General features: G+C 36.7%; 2 protein-coding genes across 2 annotated transcripts in view; one reads left to right on the top strand and one right to left on the bottom strand.

The window, feature by feature from the left end:
- Setd3 (SET domain containing 3) overlaps positions 1-3,871 on the bottom strand; it is a 30,903-nt gene extending 27,032 nt beyond the window's left edge. Inside the window, exons 1-4 of the mRNA XM_028171631.2 lie at positions 3,206-3,871; positions 1,918-2,139; positions 1,310-1,398; positions 578-717 (exon numbers count right to left, since the gene is read on the bottom strand). Of these exons, the coding sequence (XP_028027432.2) occupies positions 578-717; positions 1,310-1,398; positions 1,918-2,139; positions 3,206-3,509 (755 nt within the window). The 5' untranslated portion in view covers positions 3,510-3,871. The remainder of the gene's footprint in view (positions 1-577; positions 718-1,309; positions 1,399-1,917; positions 2,140-3,205) is intronic.
- The window catches only part of LOC114240896 (uncharacterized), a 173,394-nt gene that overhangs the window by 87,477 nt on the left and 69,954 nt on the right, over positions 1-15,963 (top strand). The gene's annotated exons all lie outside the window — the stretch shown is intronic.

Below are 15,963 nucleotides of genomic sequence, written 5' to 3'. Positions count from 1 at the left end.
GAGAATTATATACCTTAGGAGTTATTTAAGTCTTTTAAATAAAACGGATAGGAATAATACAACTTAGTACTATAGTAAATGGATTACTTAGTAAATAGAGAAGCAGGCCTTTAGTCATTTATATTAGATGAATAGGTTCAGAATCATTTCAATTTTAAACAATTCAAAAATGAAAATTCTATACTATATTATAGATATTTATATTAAGGTTTCTTTATAATATTGTTAATTGGATTTCTTTATGTTATTGATCTAAATATAAAAATCAAGATGTCCAGACTCTAAAAAAATTTAATGAAAGCAAATGGAAATAAATTTAAGAGATTTAAAAAAAAAAAACATTACTTTTTTGATGCATGCATATTATATAGCACCCTCACTACTATTACTATTTAATACATATTTTTAAGTTCTATATGTTTCCTTTTCTTATTGATGCCAAAAATATTTGTCCATGTTGAAAATGTAGTTAAAGAATAAATACTTTTTTCCCAGATAGACTTTTATAAACATATCTTATTCAATATACTGAAAGTACAATTGGTTGTTTTTTTTAATTGAAATACTTGCAACTGACCTGTAAGTATCAAAAGTGAAAACTTCTTGAAGTTTCTTCAGCACTGGTATATCGAGTGTGTGAATCTTTTTATAAAAGTATGCATACTGTCTGGCTATACTTCTGTAAAGTTTTAGTGATGATTCAAACACTGGCGATGGCTGTAACCACGAAACGATATTAATATACATTGTAGAAGACAAAATTTACAATCTTAAACATCAGTGCATTTGAAGTCGTCGTTTATCCTATAAGATAAGACGCCTGGAGCATTCGCATCACGCGATGCACCGGTGTTCGAATGCCGCAGGGCGGTACCAATTTTTCTAAGGAGATACGTACTTAACAAATGTTCGCAATTGACTTCCACGGTGAAGGAATAACATCGTCTAATACATATAAATCAAATCAGTAAAAATTATAATTTGCGTAATTACTGAGACTGCGTTGAGACTAATAATTATTAAACACAATGGATGTTGCGCTTAAGCCCACTGAGTTTCTCGCCGGATCTTCTCAGTTAGTCGCGTTTCCGATCCGGTGGTAGATTCTACAAAGCATTGCTCTTGCTAGGGCCAGTGTTAGCAACACCTCCGATTTGAGCCCCGAGAGCTCACCTACACGCTAGGGTAGCGATGATATAGCTTCTCAAGGCTATCAGGATACATAGAAAAAAAAACAATACAAAAAAAAAGTTGCTCTCAACAATTCATTTTCATTTATCATTATATTATCTTTTTTGGTAAGGCTTACCTTCAATAGTTCAAGTTCTTCAGATGTGTAGTATAAAATGGTTGAATATTTTTCAGGCAAAACCTCAATGTACGGCTTCCAGAATGAATCTGAAAATGTTTTTTTTTAGTTATGAAATAAGAAACATCCATAGTAATAATATTTCAAATATTCAGCTACCTTAGAGTCATGCTAATGCTTGGATATCTTGGGTCAGATACAATTTTTTTTTCATTAACCAAAAATAATGTTCTGATGCATTTCACACATTTCTGAAGGAATGCGATCATGGGTTTTAGTTTAAAGAGCAAGATTTCTATTGTCTCATATAGACGGACTGATGTATTCACTTGGGCTCCCATAAGTTATTACCCTTTTAACTTGGGTTAACAAAAATTGGCTTAATTGTAACAGTACAGACTGAGCGTGTTTTAACTAGAGATATTGATTGCCAAGTCTGACGATTTCATAGCATTCTGTGTAAAAACATTTGGCTTTGCAGCAGAGCCTACGGAGTTATATTACAGATGACAGATGCTCCGTAGTGACCAACCACAGCCAACAGAGAACTTAAGGTGTGTAAGGTAGGTCGATAGAAATATTGGTTTTTTTTAAATTAACCAAATTACCTGGGTTATTATTTTCAAGTAATAGGAATAGGGCTAAAGTAATATTTGGCATATTCTGTAAAAGAGGATCGACAGCAATAAATGCTGATAGTTCAGATTCTTTGGCATTTTTCTCTGTAATCATAACTTTGGATGGTATGGTTAAAATCAGAGATCCTTCAGTGAAATCTTTTGAAGCTTTAAGACCAAGATCATATCCTTTGAATTCCGCTATTTCAATCCCTGTAAATAACAAGATTTTTTTTAATAATTTCATAATATACTTATTTACTTTTTGATACTTTTGCAGAAATAAATATTGTTTAACTGAAATATGTATTTGAAATCTTTTAATAAATATTCAAACTATTACAAGTACTACTTTAAATTCGAGTTATTCAAGGCAATATCTCATACTGTTTAGTACAGACATTTGTGCTTTAATGTATTATTTAAATTAAATTAAATCTACTTCCATAAATGATGTTGACTATCTACAAACAAAGTTTGCAATAGCTAAAAATATCATCATCAGCCTACAGATAACCACTGCTGGACATAAACCTACCTTAAAGCTCACAAGAATTATCCTGATGAATCCTGAATTTCCTAGCACTCAGCAGATTGCTGCGACCTACATCTGGTCATCAATCCTACTAATGGCAGGCTAGCCTACTGAATTGTGAGTTAGAATAATATTACATTATATTATACATTGTATGAGTTTTTGGCCGATTTTTGGAGATGGCAGACCTATTACAACAATCATTCTCAAATCATTAACAAATTCCCTAAGGTTGAGCTTGTGAGCTCAGTGAGCCAGAGGCTGGTAGCCTGGGCATGGCTAGAATGGCCCTCTAGGCACCAGCAAATAGGCAGGATCATACAAAAATATTTTTAAATGCAGACCTAAATCTTAAATTTTTTTAATGAATAGCCACTCTTTTTACTGATGATTCATAGTAACGAAGCAAAAGCCATTTAAAACTACTTCATTTCTTTTAAAAATTCAAAGGGATATTAATTATATATTTAAAATATTCTATAAATTTCCTAATAATAATCAAAAAATTTAAAATTCTAAGAAGTCAATTAAATTATATGTAATATTTATAATTCTGATCTTAACTAAGTATATTTTTACTGAAAATTTGCTATACTTTAATTGTTAAATTGTCAAAAACTTAGAACTGAGACAAAACTTGACCTTATGAAATAACCAATTGGATTGATGTACTGAAATAGTGCTGAATGTTTGGTGTGTTATTATTGATTAATGTAAATGCTACATTGATTTAAAAATAGTTACCATCGAATTGGACACCGTTTTCTCTTAGCCACTGCAAATATTTATCAATGTGAGTTTGCCGAAGAGTTCGAGTATTTCTTAACTGCGTTCCTTCTATGTTAGTAATTTCATTCACTAATTTCTCGATTTCTAAATGATGTTCCCAACTTTTGCTTACGTTACCAGTCGCTTGAAATATACTGGTAAGTCTTAGCACTCTATCAACAAGAAAAGCTAATTCTTTTCTTTTCTGTAGGTATAATTTATTATTTTCCTTTCCAGTGGATTTCTTTTGGTTTGGTTTTGATTGCGATTTTCGTCCCATTATTTTAATTTATCTAATTAAGATTAAAGGAGAAAGCTACTGGCTTATGTGAAGGGAATTAGAAACGTGGAATTATTAAATAGCTAAAAATAGGTTTAAATGGAATAAAGTTTTGAAATCACTTTCATTGGAAAGTGTTGAGTTTAGTCAGATTACATGTCAATTGTCAAGTGTCAACTAAAGAATAATGTCAATGTCAAAAAATGATTTTTTAAAAAAGATTTTATGCTTTGACCTATTCTTAAATAATTTAGAATAAACATTTGTTATGGTCCAAATTTTTGTCTGTAACTTTTTAAAATATACTTGAGTTCAACAAACTATAAGTTGGAACTATATACTTGGAACTATATATACTAACAACTATAGTTGGAAATAACAATAAGCTTGTCTTCTACACGTTCCGGTCTACGCTGTTTTGTATTAATACTTATAGAAATGTATATGTGTATTAAGAAATTAAGTAAATTTGTATTAAGAAAATTTATCTAAATGATTCAACTAAAGTTTGTCATACAGTCATAGTACAGTGTATCCATACTTACTCGGTGCTGGTAATCCGTTGGGGCTGGATCTATTTAGTATGAAGGAGATTATCTATAATTTCGAACTACAGATCTTCTACCCAACGTTAAAAAAGTTTGTTGGGAAGTGTGGAGTGGCATGTATCACATGACTGAGATAGATTTACCTACCGGGATTGTTTTTGGGAGAGTTTCCATCATACTACGATGTTCTACATATTAAACACTTTGTTGATGCAAAGGTGCATTTCTACTTAGAACTTGTTGTAAATGTTTCTAGCTGTTAGAATGTGTTCATCATGATACAGTCTGCGTGTCTCTGAATCACCTTCAGTCGTTTGTGCATTTCTGAAATTAAAATAGAGTGAGAGTTTCAACATCTATCTACAAACACCAGTAACTTTCAAAAAAACACTTAATCTGATGTCAATTTTTTTACATGATAGTGGAAATCTTTCGTGAGCACGTATTACTCGTAGTTCGGAAATATTAGTAACAACCTCAGGATTTCAACTACACCGCATCACTGGTTGCAAGTTTATTCAAAGACAATCGTTTCTAGTGGCCCGCCTTCTGTATGTTTTGCGAGTTGGTGGTGATTTTGAAGTCGTCGTGGTCTAAAGGATAAGAAGTCCGGTGCATTCGTATCGAGCGATGCACCGGTGGTCGAATCCCGCAGGCGGGTACCAATTTTTCTAATGAAATACGTACTTAAGAAATGTTCACGATTGACTTCCACGGTGAAGGAATAACATCGTGTAATAAAAATCAAACCCGCAAAATTATAATTTGCGTAATTACTGGTGGTAGGACCTGGTGGTAGGAGGTGGTAGGTCCGCACGGGTAGGTACCACCGCCCCGCCTATTTCTGCCGTGAAGCAGTAATGCGTTTCGGTTTGAAGGGTGGGGCAGCCGTTGTGACAATACCTGAGTTGAGACCTTAGAACTATATCTCAAGGTGTGTGGCGCATTTACGTTGTAGATCTCTCCAGTAACCACTTAACACCAGGTGGGCTGTAAGCTCGTCCGCACGTATAAGCAATAAAAAAAAAAGATTAAAATATTTGTTAGAATGATACTGAATGTGAGTTTGTCATATTCCATTTATTTATCTATGATTATAAATGTACGAGTATTAATCATCACAAGGTTTTATGAAATATTTTTTTTTGTTAATGAAAAATCGTAAAGCATTTTTTATAGAATATATTTTTCTTGAATGTCACACCAATTTCAGACATCGAGAATGAAAAGTTGTCTGGCAATGACAGTGGTGCAGCGTACACTTGGCAGCGACGCAGTTAATTCTCCGAAAAGTTATTTGAAACCGCCCTAGTTCTCAAAAGAATAGGGATTTCAATTAATTACGCTTATTTACATAAGTATGCTAGTTAAGAAGTTGAATGTTTATCTGAATCATTCAAGTAATCGGTTGGACAACACAAGCAATTATATAATATTTTTATTTTTGTTAAACTAGGTAACAAAATACACAAAATACAACAAAATAATAAATAAAAATACTAAATAATAAATAAATAAAAATAATAAATAAAAATACAAAAAAATTAACAAAATACTCATTATTCGTTAGATCGTATTCCGTCAGAGAGCAGTATTCCTTCTATCTATTTAAATAAACGGCCGTTCGAAGTAAATATTGGAACTTGGTATAATTTTAAATAATATATTATAACCTAACCTCCAGTAGCCTCAAGGGGAGTTGTTGCCCTCATAAGTTGTTGCTAAAGATTTTTAACACCGTTTGTATATCTTACAATAGGTACTCGGGAAATTATGTATTTACTTAAACCGGAAGAACCTTCGAAAGTTTGGTGGGACAGTATAAAGGAATCATACAAACGCTTTCTGGAAGAAAATTAAAGTCTTCAAGCTAAGATTGAGTTAATGGGGAACATTAATCTACATCAAAATACTAGGGTATACCTTTCTCTAGAATATGGTCTTACGAGAATAATTCTCTCGGCCATGCGCTTAAGCCTTGGGTTTTAGGTCTCAAGGTCAGCAATAGCCTATAATTTGTGATCAATGTTTTCGGTATCACTCAATATTAGGGTAGGGCCGTGACCTCCTCCGTCTATCTCTGCTACTAAAAATAACAAAGAGTTTTTTTTCTATTTAATGGTATTTATAGCAGAAAAAATGTGTAGGTATTACAATGCATCTTAAATCGTAATCAATCAATTTTAAAAAAATAAGTCAAATGATGAAATCCACATTGCTCTGTGTTTTTTCAAATACTCAGGCCAATTATTTAAGCTAAACAAATATTTACACCCATATTCCCAGGCTTGTTTTGAAAAACGCTATCAGGTGTATCATGTTACTGAATTACTACTTGAGTCATCTTACTGTGATTTTAATTTTGTTATAGAGGTTGAAATGAGCGGAATTTCAAATCCTTTACATTTTAACTACATAAATATGTATTTAAGACATGTTCCAGACTTCCTTAACAACTTCCAGGGTAAACGAATAATAAACTGCAATCAAATCAAACCTATGCAATTTTTCTACTTGCAGACTCGAATGAGTGATTATTGGGCAGATTAATACTAGATACACAGATCATAATCAATCAATTTAAAAAAATAAGTCAAATGATGAAATCCACATTGCTCTGTGTTTTTCAAATACCCAGGCCAATTAATAAACTAAACAAATATATATTCCCAAGCTTGTTTTGAAAAACGCTATTAAGTGTATTTATGATCTATAATAACCTGATTAACCTTGACTTATTCATTTATTACGATTTCGATACTCGTATGTCAGTACAACATTAATTAATCATTCGACGTTTTATGGATTTATAGCTCTAGATAAGACTACACCCGGTTACCCGTAGGCAGTAGGCATAAACTTGGTCTTGATTAATGAATAAAACTAGTGTTCTTTATTCTCTCTCTCTCTCTCTTTGGTTCCTTATCGAAATGTCTCATTAACAAATAATATATCTAAACAAACCGTAATAATAAATATAATATTTGAAGAGTGGAAATGCCCGAATATTATCAAAATTAAAATAACACAGTATTAAAGACATTTCCGCGATAAATACCCAAATACACAGAGTCGACATAAATGCACGCGGTACGGCAAATTACCCTCTACCAGTAAAAAAAAAAAATCAAATAAAATCATATAATGAAACGACTCCAGTACCCCTTGTCCTACTTTTATAGTGCCATAGATAATATATTTAATATTTAAGACATAGAGTCAGAAACCTTCACAAGACTTACCAAAGCTTGTGCCAAGTTGAAACTCAATCGATCGGATTATCGGATAAAGATAGCGTTGACCGTAGAACATGAGCAAGCAGACAAATTTTGTTTGGAATTATCTATTTTAATGAACAGGTTTGCAGCAATTTCTAAGTTAAGAAGCATTGAGTTAGATTTGTATTTTATCAGAATATAGCGAAAGGTTATCAAAACTAAAGTAGGTAGGTATTGCAATGTTATTTAAATACACATTAAATAATCAAAAGATAATGGTTACGAATCATCTTACTGTGATTTTAATTTTGTTATAGAGGTTGAAATGAGCGGAATTTCAAATCCTTTACATTTTAACTACATAAATATGTATTTAACACATGTTCCAGACTTCCTTAACGACTTCCAGGGTAAACGAATTATAAACTGCAATCAAATCAAACCTATGCAATTTTTTTACTTGCAGACTCGAATGAGTGATTATTGGGCAGATTAATACTAGATACACAGAGGCCATACAGATAAATACCAACTCTACAGTTTAAGACACCAGATTGTGATCAAGCTAGCAGAATTGTGGTACCGACTCCATTAAAATTATTTGCTGGAAATGATACATAATTTTTATTTTTATTCTCTTCTTCATTCGTTCCCTAATTGCTGAGGAAAGTGACTTTTTTTTTTTTTTTTTTTTTTATTGCCTTTGTAGGCAGACGGTCATACGGCCCACCTGATGGTGAGTGGTTACCGTCGCCCATGGACTTCAGCAATGCCAGGGGCAGAGCCAAGCCGCTGCCTACCGCTTAATACTCTCCATAAGCCTCGTTTGAAGAAGGACATGTCATAGCGCTCGGGAAACACCGTGGAGGGGAGCTCATTCCATAGCCGGATGGTACGTGGCAAAAAAGATCTCTGGAAACGCACTGTGGATGACCGCAGTGGCTCCAGGTAGTATGGATGAACTCTACTCCGGTGGCGGGCGGTGCGATGGTAAAAACGAGATGCTGGTATCATCTCGAACAATTCCTCAGAGCACTCCCCATGGAACATACGGTACAAAATACAGAGGGAGCCGAAGTCCCTCCGCAGACCCAGAGACTCCATTGATAAAGTTTGTTTGTCGTCCCTGGAATCGATTTCTGATACCGGTATATTGCAAATGTGTGTTCCGATATCTCATGTATCTATGGCTTAGAATATCGTCCTATTTGTGTACAATACGTAAATTATGTAATTCCGCAATAAATATTTTAATAAACGTAATATTTAAATTATGACGCATTAGTAGATATCGTAATTTTGAACGATAATATACATATATTTTTTATTTTAGTGTCTAGTTTAATATTACTCATACTTATTTGCCTACATCCTCCTTTTTGAGAGCAAAAAATTAAGAATAGACTTAAGCATCATTGAGATAATTATGTCATGTTACATGTTTTATAAATTGTGCTGTTGAGGCTACCATTCATATTATTTCGTATACCGTCTTGTTTCATTGTTTGGAAGCTTATATGAAACCACCAAAGTATAGCCTATTTTTGGTTGAATGGCGAAACCGATGTTGTATCCAAGGTATTGCTAACACTGGACCTAGCAAGAGCAGTTCTTCGCAGAATCTACGCCGTTGCCGACCTGGTGAGGTCGGAAACGCGACCCACTGAGAAGATCCGGCGAGAAACTCAGTGGACTTTTGGCGCTAAGGTCTTTCGCTACTGCTAACCCCATACATCTGGATCTTCAGCTATGTTATGAATTTTTTAAGCGAAATGTAAAATCATGATATTTTAGAATATTTTTAAACAAAATACAACTAAAGTATAATTTGTTTTGCAGTGTGTTAAATATTTAATTCTATTATTTATATTGAAAATTACCAAAATTTTACCGCGTGCAATACCTGGTAAACCTCCTGTCGCTCAACAACCAACGTCCAAACCTCGCATGGGACAGAACTCATGAAGAGGCAAAGGGGGGAAAGTGAAGCGTTTAGTGCGGTGCACATCTCTCCCATCACTCTCCCCCTCGGGACGCCGGACCGGCGGTCGTCGGCGCCACGACCACCAGCCCTCTCGGTCGGCAGGCTATCCAAAGCCCGCCTAGATGGCGCCGGTTAGAGTGAGCTATCCTACGGAATACCCCGCTGGACCAGAACCAGCGTGGGTCGAGGATAGCCGGCCTTCCATCACCCGGATGCTCTTGCGTAAAACGCGTGCAGAGCAGCTTGCACGTCGTCTTCTTAGGCCCCCCTCGCCGGTCCCCAGACCGACATGTGAGGGGGGACCCGAAACACTTAGAGGGACAGGGCTTGGGCGAGATCCGCCTCCCTGGCCCCCGCTCAACGGCGGCGGGATTGTGCGTCTCTCACGCGCCCCGCCACCTCCTTCTGCGAGATGGTGCACTCGCAGAAGTCGAGCATCGCCTTCCACGACTCGTCGTCGCCGAGCATCGATGCCACATCACTCGGCAACGACAAGTCATTTCCTACTTTTGCGACGAGGACACGGCGCCACCCCTCCCATGCGGGGCAGGCGACGAGCGTATGCTCTGCCGTGTCCAAGTCGCAATCACAATGGTGGCACTCTGCCGTCGGCTCGGCTCTGATCCGGTGCAGGAACTCACCGAAGCAACCATGCCCAGTGAGCACCTGCGTGAGCCGGAAAGTTAGGCGTCTTCTGTCACGATTCACCCAATCCACAAGGACCGGGCGAATCGCCTCGACGGTCCTACGACCAGCCGAAGGATCAGCCAGCCGTCTGGACCATGACTCCAGCAGTAAAAGTGCCTTACAACAAATCACGTACCTACATAACGGATAATAAATGACAAATAGTATAGAAACTAATTAGTCAAATCGAACAGCACACGGCATCAAAATGCCATTTGAATTCCAAAGAGACACGCCTTTCATTAGGAAGTCTATGCCGATAAAACTGTTAAGCGCTTTGATATGCTTTTATTTCTGCAAATCACATAAGTTTTTCACTTAAAATTCCTAGAAATTTAATTCAATTAGTTCCCGGATTCACATTCTTTAAATTAGCTATGTTCAAGGTTTTAGAAATTTCACAAAGGTGCCCTTTCTATTGGATACGTAGTAGTAGTGTAATGTAGATTTTTGGATTACCACAATAACGAAATTACATCTTCATGATCATTAGACCGTAAAATGCCACTATTGTCTAATGTTAAGCAAAGTTTGTAATTTTACTTCGTTAAAAAAATACGATTGCTTATAAATTGAAACTTGGAAAACGATGCCGCAAAGCTATTTACAATGGAAACGAGCACATAGGCTAGAAGTTTCTCCAACTTGTCTAACGTCTACGCGTTCTTGATTGCGAATTCTATTATAGGCAATGAGCTCACCAAGCATGGAATACATTATTGACGCGTGAACTTTATTCAAAAGCTTTGCTAGAAATGTTTAAGGCTGTAAGGTGCCTCAACGCCTTTAATTTACATAGTGTTGTTTTCAATTAAGCGCAATGTTCACGTTATCGGGCTGTTATTATCTAAGCAAATTGACTTTCAGGTACATATTTGTTCGCTTGCGCACTAGCCGAGGTCTTGCTAATGAATTTTAAACGCCTTAAATATTTAATGTACTGGATTAAGGATATTGCACGGATAAGATGCTTTTGTTTACGCGGCATACCGAATTATCTACACAATTTATTTGTTATTAAAGAATAAAAGCGGCTTTCATAGTTCCACTGCTTAATCTTATATTTGGTTACTACGTATTATGAATACATATATGTATTAGCACTTAGCATATATTTGCTTTCTTCGTGATTACAGAACATGAAACAGATTTTTACCATTTTTTTTTAAGCTTTTGCATAGCTTTTGCAAAGCAAAACATTAACTGTCCCCTTCATAAGCTAGACCACGTGAGAGAGATGGGCAGGCTTTTCATGATGCGAAGGCAGTGCGACGTTACGTCGCGCGCTTATTCACAAACACTACACAAGCGCAACGGGTGAATGTGTTGAACGCGAGCTACATGGTAGGCGGAGTCGGGGGTGTTAGGTTTTATTTCCGTTACGGAATTCCTTGATTCGGTCGCCGCGCTCAAAGCCCGCGATAATAGCTATGCAATAGTTTAAAACAAAGATAACCAAATAAGGTTCCGCGGCATTGATGTGGTCGATGTCTATGCGCTCCGGTGACCGCTTAACACAAGGTTAACAATAAAAAAATAAAAATGGTAAATCTGGTAAATTTGGTAAATCGATCCAGCGGAGGGCTGCTCAAGCACAAGCTAGAATTATAACACAAACTTGGATTAAATCCGAAAAAAAGTACTTCTAATTGTCCTATAATAAACACAAAACTAATTATTAGCTAAGATAACATAAAGATCAGGAGGAAATCAATCAAGTCTGTTTACCAAGATTTGTGGATCTTCGAAATTAGCATGGACAAAACTAAAACCATCTAAATAAAATCTTAATAATTAGATTTTCACCTAAAGTTAATAGAGAAAGAATTTCAATTAAAATACAGTAACGGAAAATTAGAATGTACATATATCTATATATTTGAACACGAATAATTTAGAAGAGAAATAAATGCTTCCAAAAACATTACGGATAGAAAATTATTACAATAACTTTTTAAATTATGCAATTGATCCGAAAAAGATATAAAATTGCATTGAAATGAATGTCGTCGTGGTCTAAATTACTAGTGGTAGGGCGTGTTGAGAGCCCGTACGAGTAAGTTATATCGTCCTATCTATTTCTGGCGTGAAGCAGTAATACGCTTCAGTTTGAAGGGTGGAGAGCCGTTGTACTACCAGAACTCATGTCTCAAGGTGGATCGCAGCATTTACGTTATTGATGTCTATGGGCTCCGATAACCACTTAACACCGGGTTTTATTTTATTTTTTTATTTTTTTTATTGCCTTTGTAGGCAGACGAGCAAACGGCCCACCTGATGGTGAGTGGTTACCGTCACCCATGGACTTCAGCAATGCCAAGGGCAGAGCTAAGCCGCTGCCTACCGTGCGTGCTCGTCCACCCATCTAAGCAATAAAAAAAAATATATTTCTAAATGATAATTCTGACAGTTCGATTATGCTACGAACACATTCATGTTACTTTCAACTATCAAAGATTATAGAATTTATGAGGACAGTAATTTTAAGCGGAAGTTAATTTATAGTTTTGTATAATATACTGGCTGAGCCTTTACTTGCCCACCTGTGCTGGTGAAACTCAAAAGGTCTTAGGGCAACCAGTAATCCTACCTTCTTAAAAAAAGTGTTGTATAGATGTAACTAATTAATTAATTGTAAGTAGAATTATATTACTTAGTAATAAAAAGTCGATTATAAGCTTAACTTTATTATTTGTTAATTATAATATTATATTATGTGAAAACCTTATTTCTTTATTTCAAAGTACACATTTTTCATACGTGACGATTTTTTTTAATTATTGAAGCATGATCTGTATTTTTTTTCTGGCATTTCGAAAATCAGAGGAAAAGGGAGAAAACTTTAAGCGAGTACTTACCGTTTTTCTAATTGATTCTGAACATCACACGAAAACCGCAACGTCTTATTATATAATCAAAATTAAATATTATTAATCGTAGTGTGTAATACAGGAGGATCCATTGTCTCACGACTTTGTCTTTGTCAGACACTGAGTTCACTTTGGAAAGAGGTGTATGGATTGCCGATGGACCACAGCCGTGCTCTCGATCCTGCTCGATGGACAGACGCTCTTGGGTGATTAGCGGTGATTGACTGCAATGCGGGGCATCATGTAGCTATCGGAAAAGCATATAGCCCTGGAGAGGTATTGAATTGTTATAGTGAATATGATTTTTATTCTATTATTTTATAATTTAATGCACACCAAAACAGATTTAAAGGAATGTCTACGAGCTTTACCAATTAAATTTTTTTAGCAATGCCCTAGTAAAGAATAGAATGGGATGTACGTAAAATGTAATGTAAAAATGTTTGTAAAAATTGTATTTTAAGCGGGAAGGTGATAAAACATTTTTTTTTATTTTTTATTGCTTACATGGGCGAACGAGCTCACAGCCCACCTGGTGTTAAGTGGTTACTGGAGCCCATAGACATCTACAACGTAAATGCGTCACCCACCTTGAGATATAAGTTCTAAGATCTCAGTATAGTTACAACGGCTGCCCTACCCTTCAGACCGAAACGCATTACTGCTTCACGGCAGAAATAGGCGGGGCGGTGGTACCTACCCGCGCGGACTCACAAGAGGTCCTACCACCAGTAAAAATGAAACAATTTAGTTAATATTAAATATGTACACAAGATACATTGGGACACTTAAACATTGTACTATATACGAGTTTCTGTAACCACGTTAAACTTGTCCACCCATCTGTGCAGCTAATAAATAAATAAAAATGTACAATATGTCATAAATTAAAGTGACAGGAATAGTTTCTTCGTCGGTCTCTTGAAAGTTACAAGATCTAGGACATAGTAGGAAGATAAGAATTCCACAAGCGTATAGATTAATTTGTGAATGTGCTTGTATATGACGGAGTAGGGACGTCCGCATTGTTTGTAAAAAGTGTGACGTCAGCACCGCTGACGTCGCGGTCATCACTTTCTTGACGAATGACTCGTTTGGGTTTCCGAAACAAAACTTCACGAGAACTTCACGAGAACTTCGTATATTGCACGAAAAGCATAACAACGTTACAGAGATATCCGTACAGTACAACGGCTCGGACACGAATCAATCAGTGCTAGACAGCACGGCCGTATTTATGGGGCTTCGTACCCGTGAGCGTGTTGACACGTTTTAAACACGTGAGCGTGTTTACACGTTTTTCAAACACGTGAGCGGGTTTACACGTTTTTCAAACACGTTTTAAAGTATTGAAATTACAATAAAAGGAACTGTTTAACATCAATTTCTTATCACAGAGTAATTAGTTGATGATCAGTAGGTAAATAGTCATATTTGCGCCGACACGGCCATACTGACAGGCGGTGCGCGCTCTGCACCAGCCGCCCATGTATGGTGTATCACCAGAGAGTTCTTGGAGTCCATCTGAAACAATGGAATGTCTGTTTCTGAGATTGGTATCTGTGTACCTTTTTATGTTACTTTGAAAGTAACTTATTTTGTGTAGTTTTATATTGTGACGTACACTGTGGTACTTATGTAGTGAACGTACACTGTGGTACTATGTAGTGGACGTACACTGTGGTACTTATGTAGTGGACGTACACCGTGGTACTTATGTAGTGGACGTACACCGTGGTACTTATGTAGTGGACGTATACCGTGGTACTTATGTAGTGGACGTACACCGTGGTACTTATGTAGTGGACGTACACCGTGGTACTTATGTAGTGGACGTACACCGTGGTACTTATGTAGTGGACGTACACCGTGGTACTTATGTAGTGGACGTACACCGTGGTACTTATGTAGTGGACGTACACCGTGGTACTTATGTAGTGGACGTACACCGTGGTACTTATGTAGTGGACGTACACCGTGGTACTTATGTAGTGGACGTAATATTATTAATCAAAAATAAAAACTTATCCTTATGCCGATTGTTGATTTTGTTGTTCGACCATCCTGGTTTGTGAAGTAGATCGTAGAGGTTCATCGGCTGATGCTGGTGGGTAGTCTTCTTTCGCCGATACGGTTATCTTGTCTCCAGGTTGTTGCTCAGCGGAGGCGGCATGTGATCCCACTTGGGCGGTGCGCGCTCTGCACCAGCCTGGTTGATTCTCGTAGGTTTTCTTTGATTCCCATTGATCTGCAGGAATAAAAAGTTTCTCCGAGTAGCGCATCTGTTATACTTGCGTTACTTGTAACTATGTAAGTTTGAGACTATTAATGCGATTTTATTGTAGGGTTCTCGGAGGTTTTCGTAGATTTCTCGGAGGTTCTCGTAGATTTCTCGGAGGTTCTCGTAGATTTATTGAAGGTGGGATAAGAATGTGTAAGGTGTTGTTCGTTGTGTAAGGATATCATGGTCTTCAGATGAATTTTGTGGTGAAATTTTAGTAATCAAAAATAAAAACTTATCTTTTGTATTCATTGATCAGTTGATTGTTGATTCCGTCGCTCGACCATGCTGGTTTGTGAAGCAGACGGTACAGGCTTATCGGCTGATGCTGGAGGGTAGTCATTATCCGCCGATATGGTTATCTGGTCACCAGGTTGTTGCTGAGCGGAGGCGGCGTGTGATCCCGCTTCTGATGACGGAGTAGGGACGTCCGCATTGTTTGTAAAAAGTGTGACGTCAGCACCGCTGACGTCGCGGTCATCACTTTCTTGACGAATGACTCGTTTGGGTTTCCGAAACAAAACTTCACGAGAACTTCACGAGAACTTCGTATATTGCACGAAAAGCATAACAACGTTACAGAGATATCCGTACAGTACAACGGCTCGGACACGAATCAATCAGTGCTAGACAGCACGGCCGTATTTATGGGGCTTCGTACCCGTGAGCGTGTTGACACGTTTTAAACACGTGAGCGTGTTTACACGTTTTTCAAACACGTGAGCGGGTTTACACGTTTTTCAAACACGTTTTAAAGTATTGAAATTACAATAAAAGGAACTGTTTAACATCAATTTCTTATCACAGAGTAATTAGTTGATGATCAGTAGGTAAATAGTCATATTTGCGCCGACATATATAATTAC

The sequence above is a fragment of the Bombyx mandarina genome, chromosome 18, assembly GCF_030267445.1.
Source record: "Bombyx mandarina strain Sakado chromosome 18, ASM3026744v2".
In the NCBI taxonomy this organism is placed as follows: Eukaryota; Metazoa; Arthropoda; class Insecta; order Lepidoptera; family Bombycidae; genus Bombyx; species Bombyx mandarina.
This window is presented reverse-complemented; position numbering and strand designations above follow the sequence as displayed.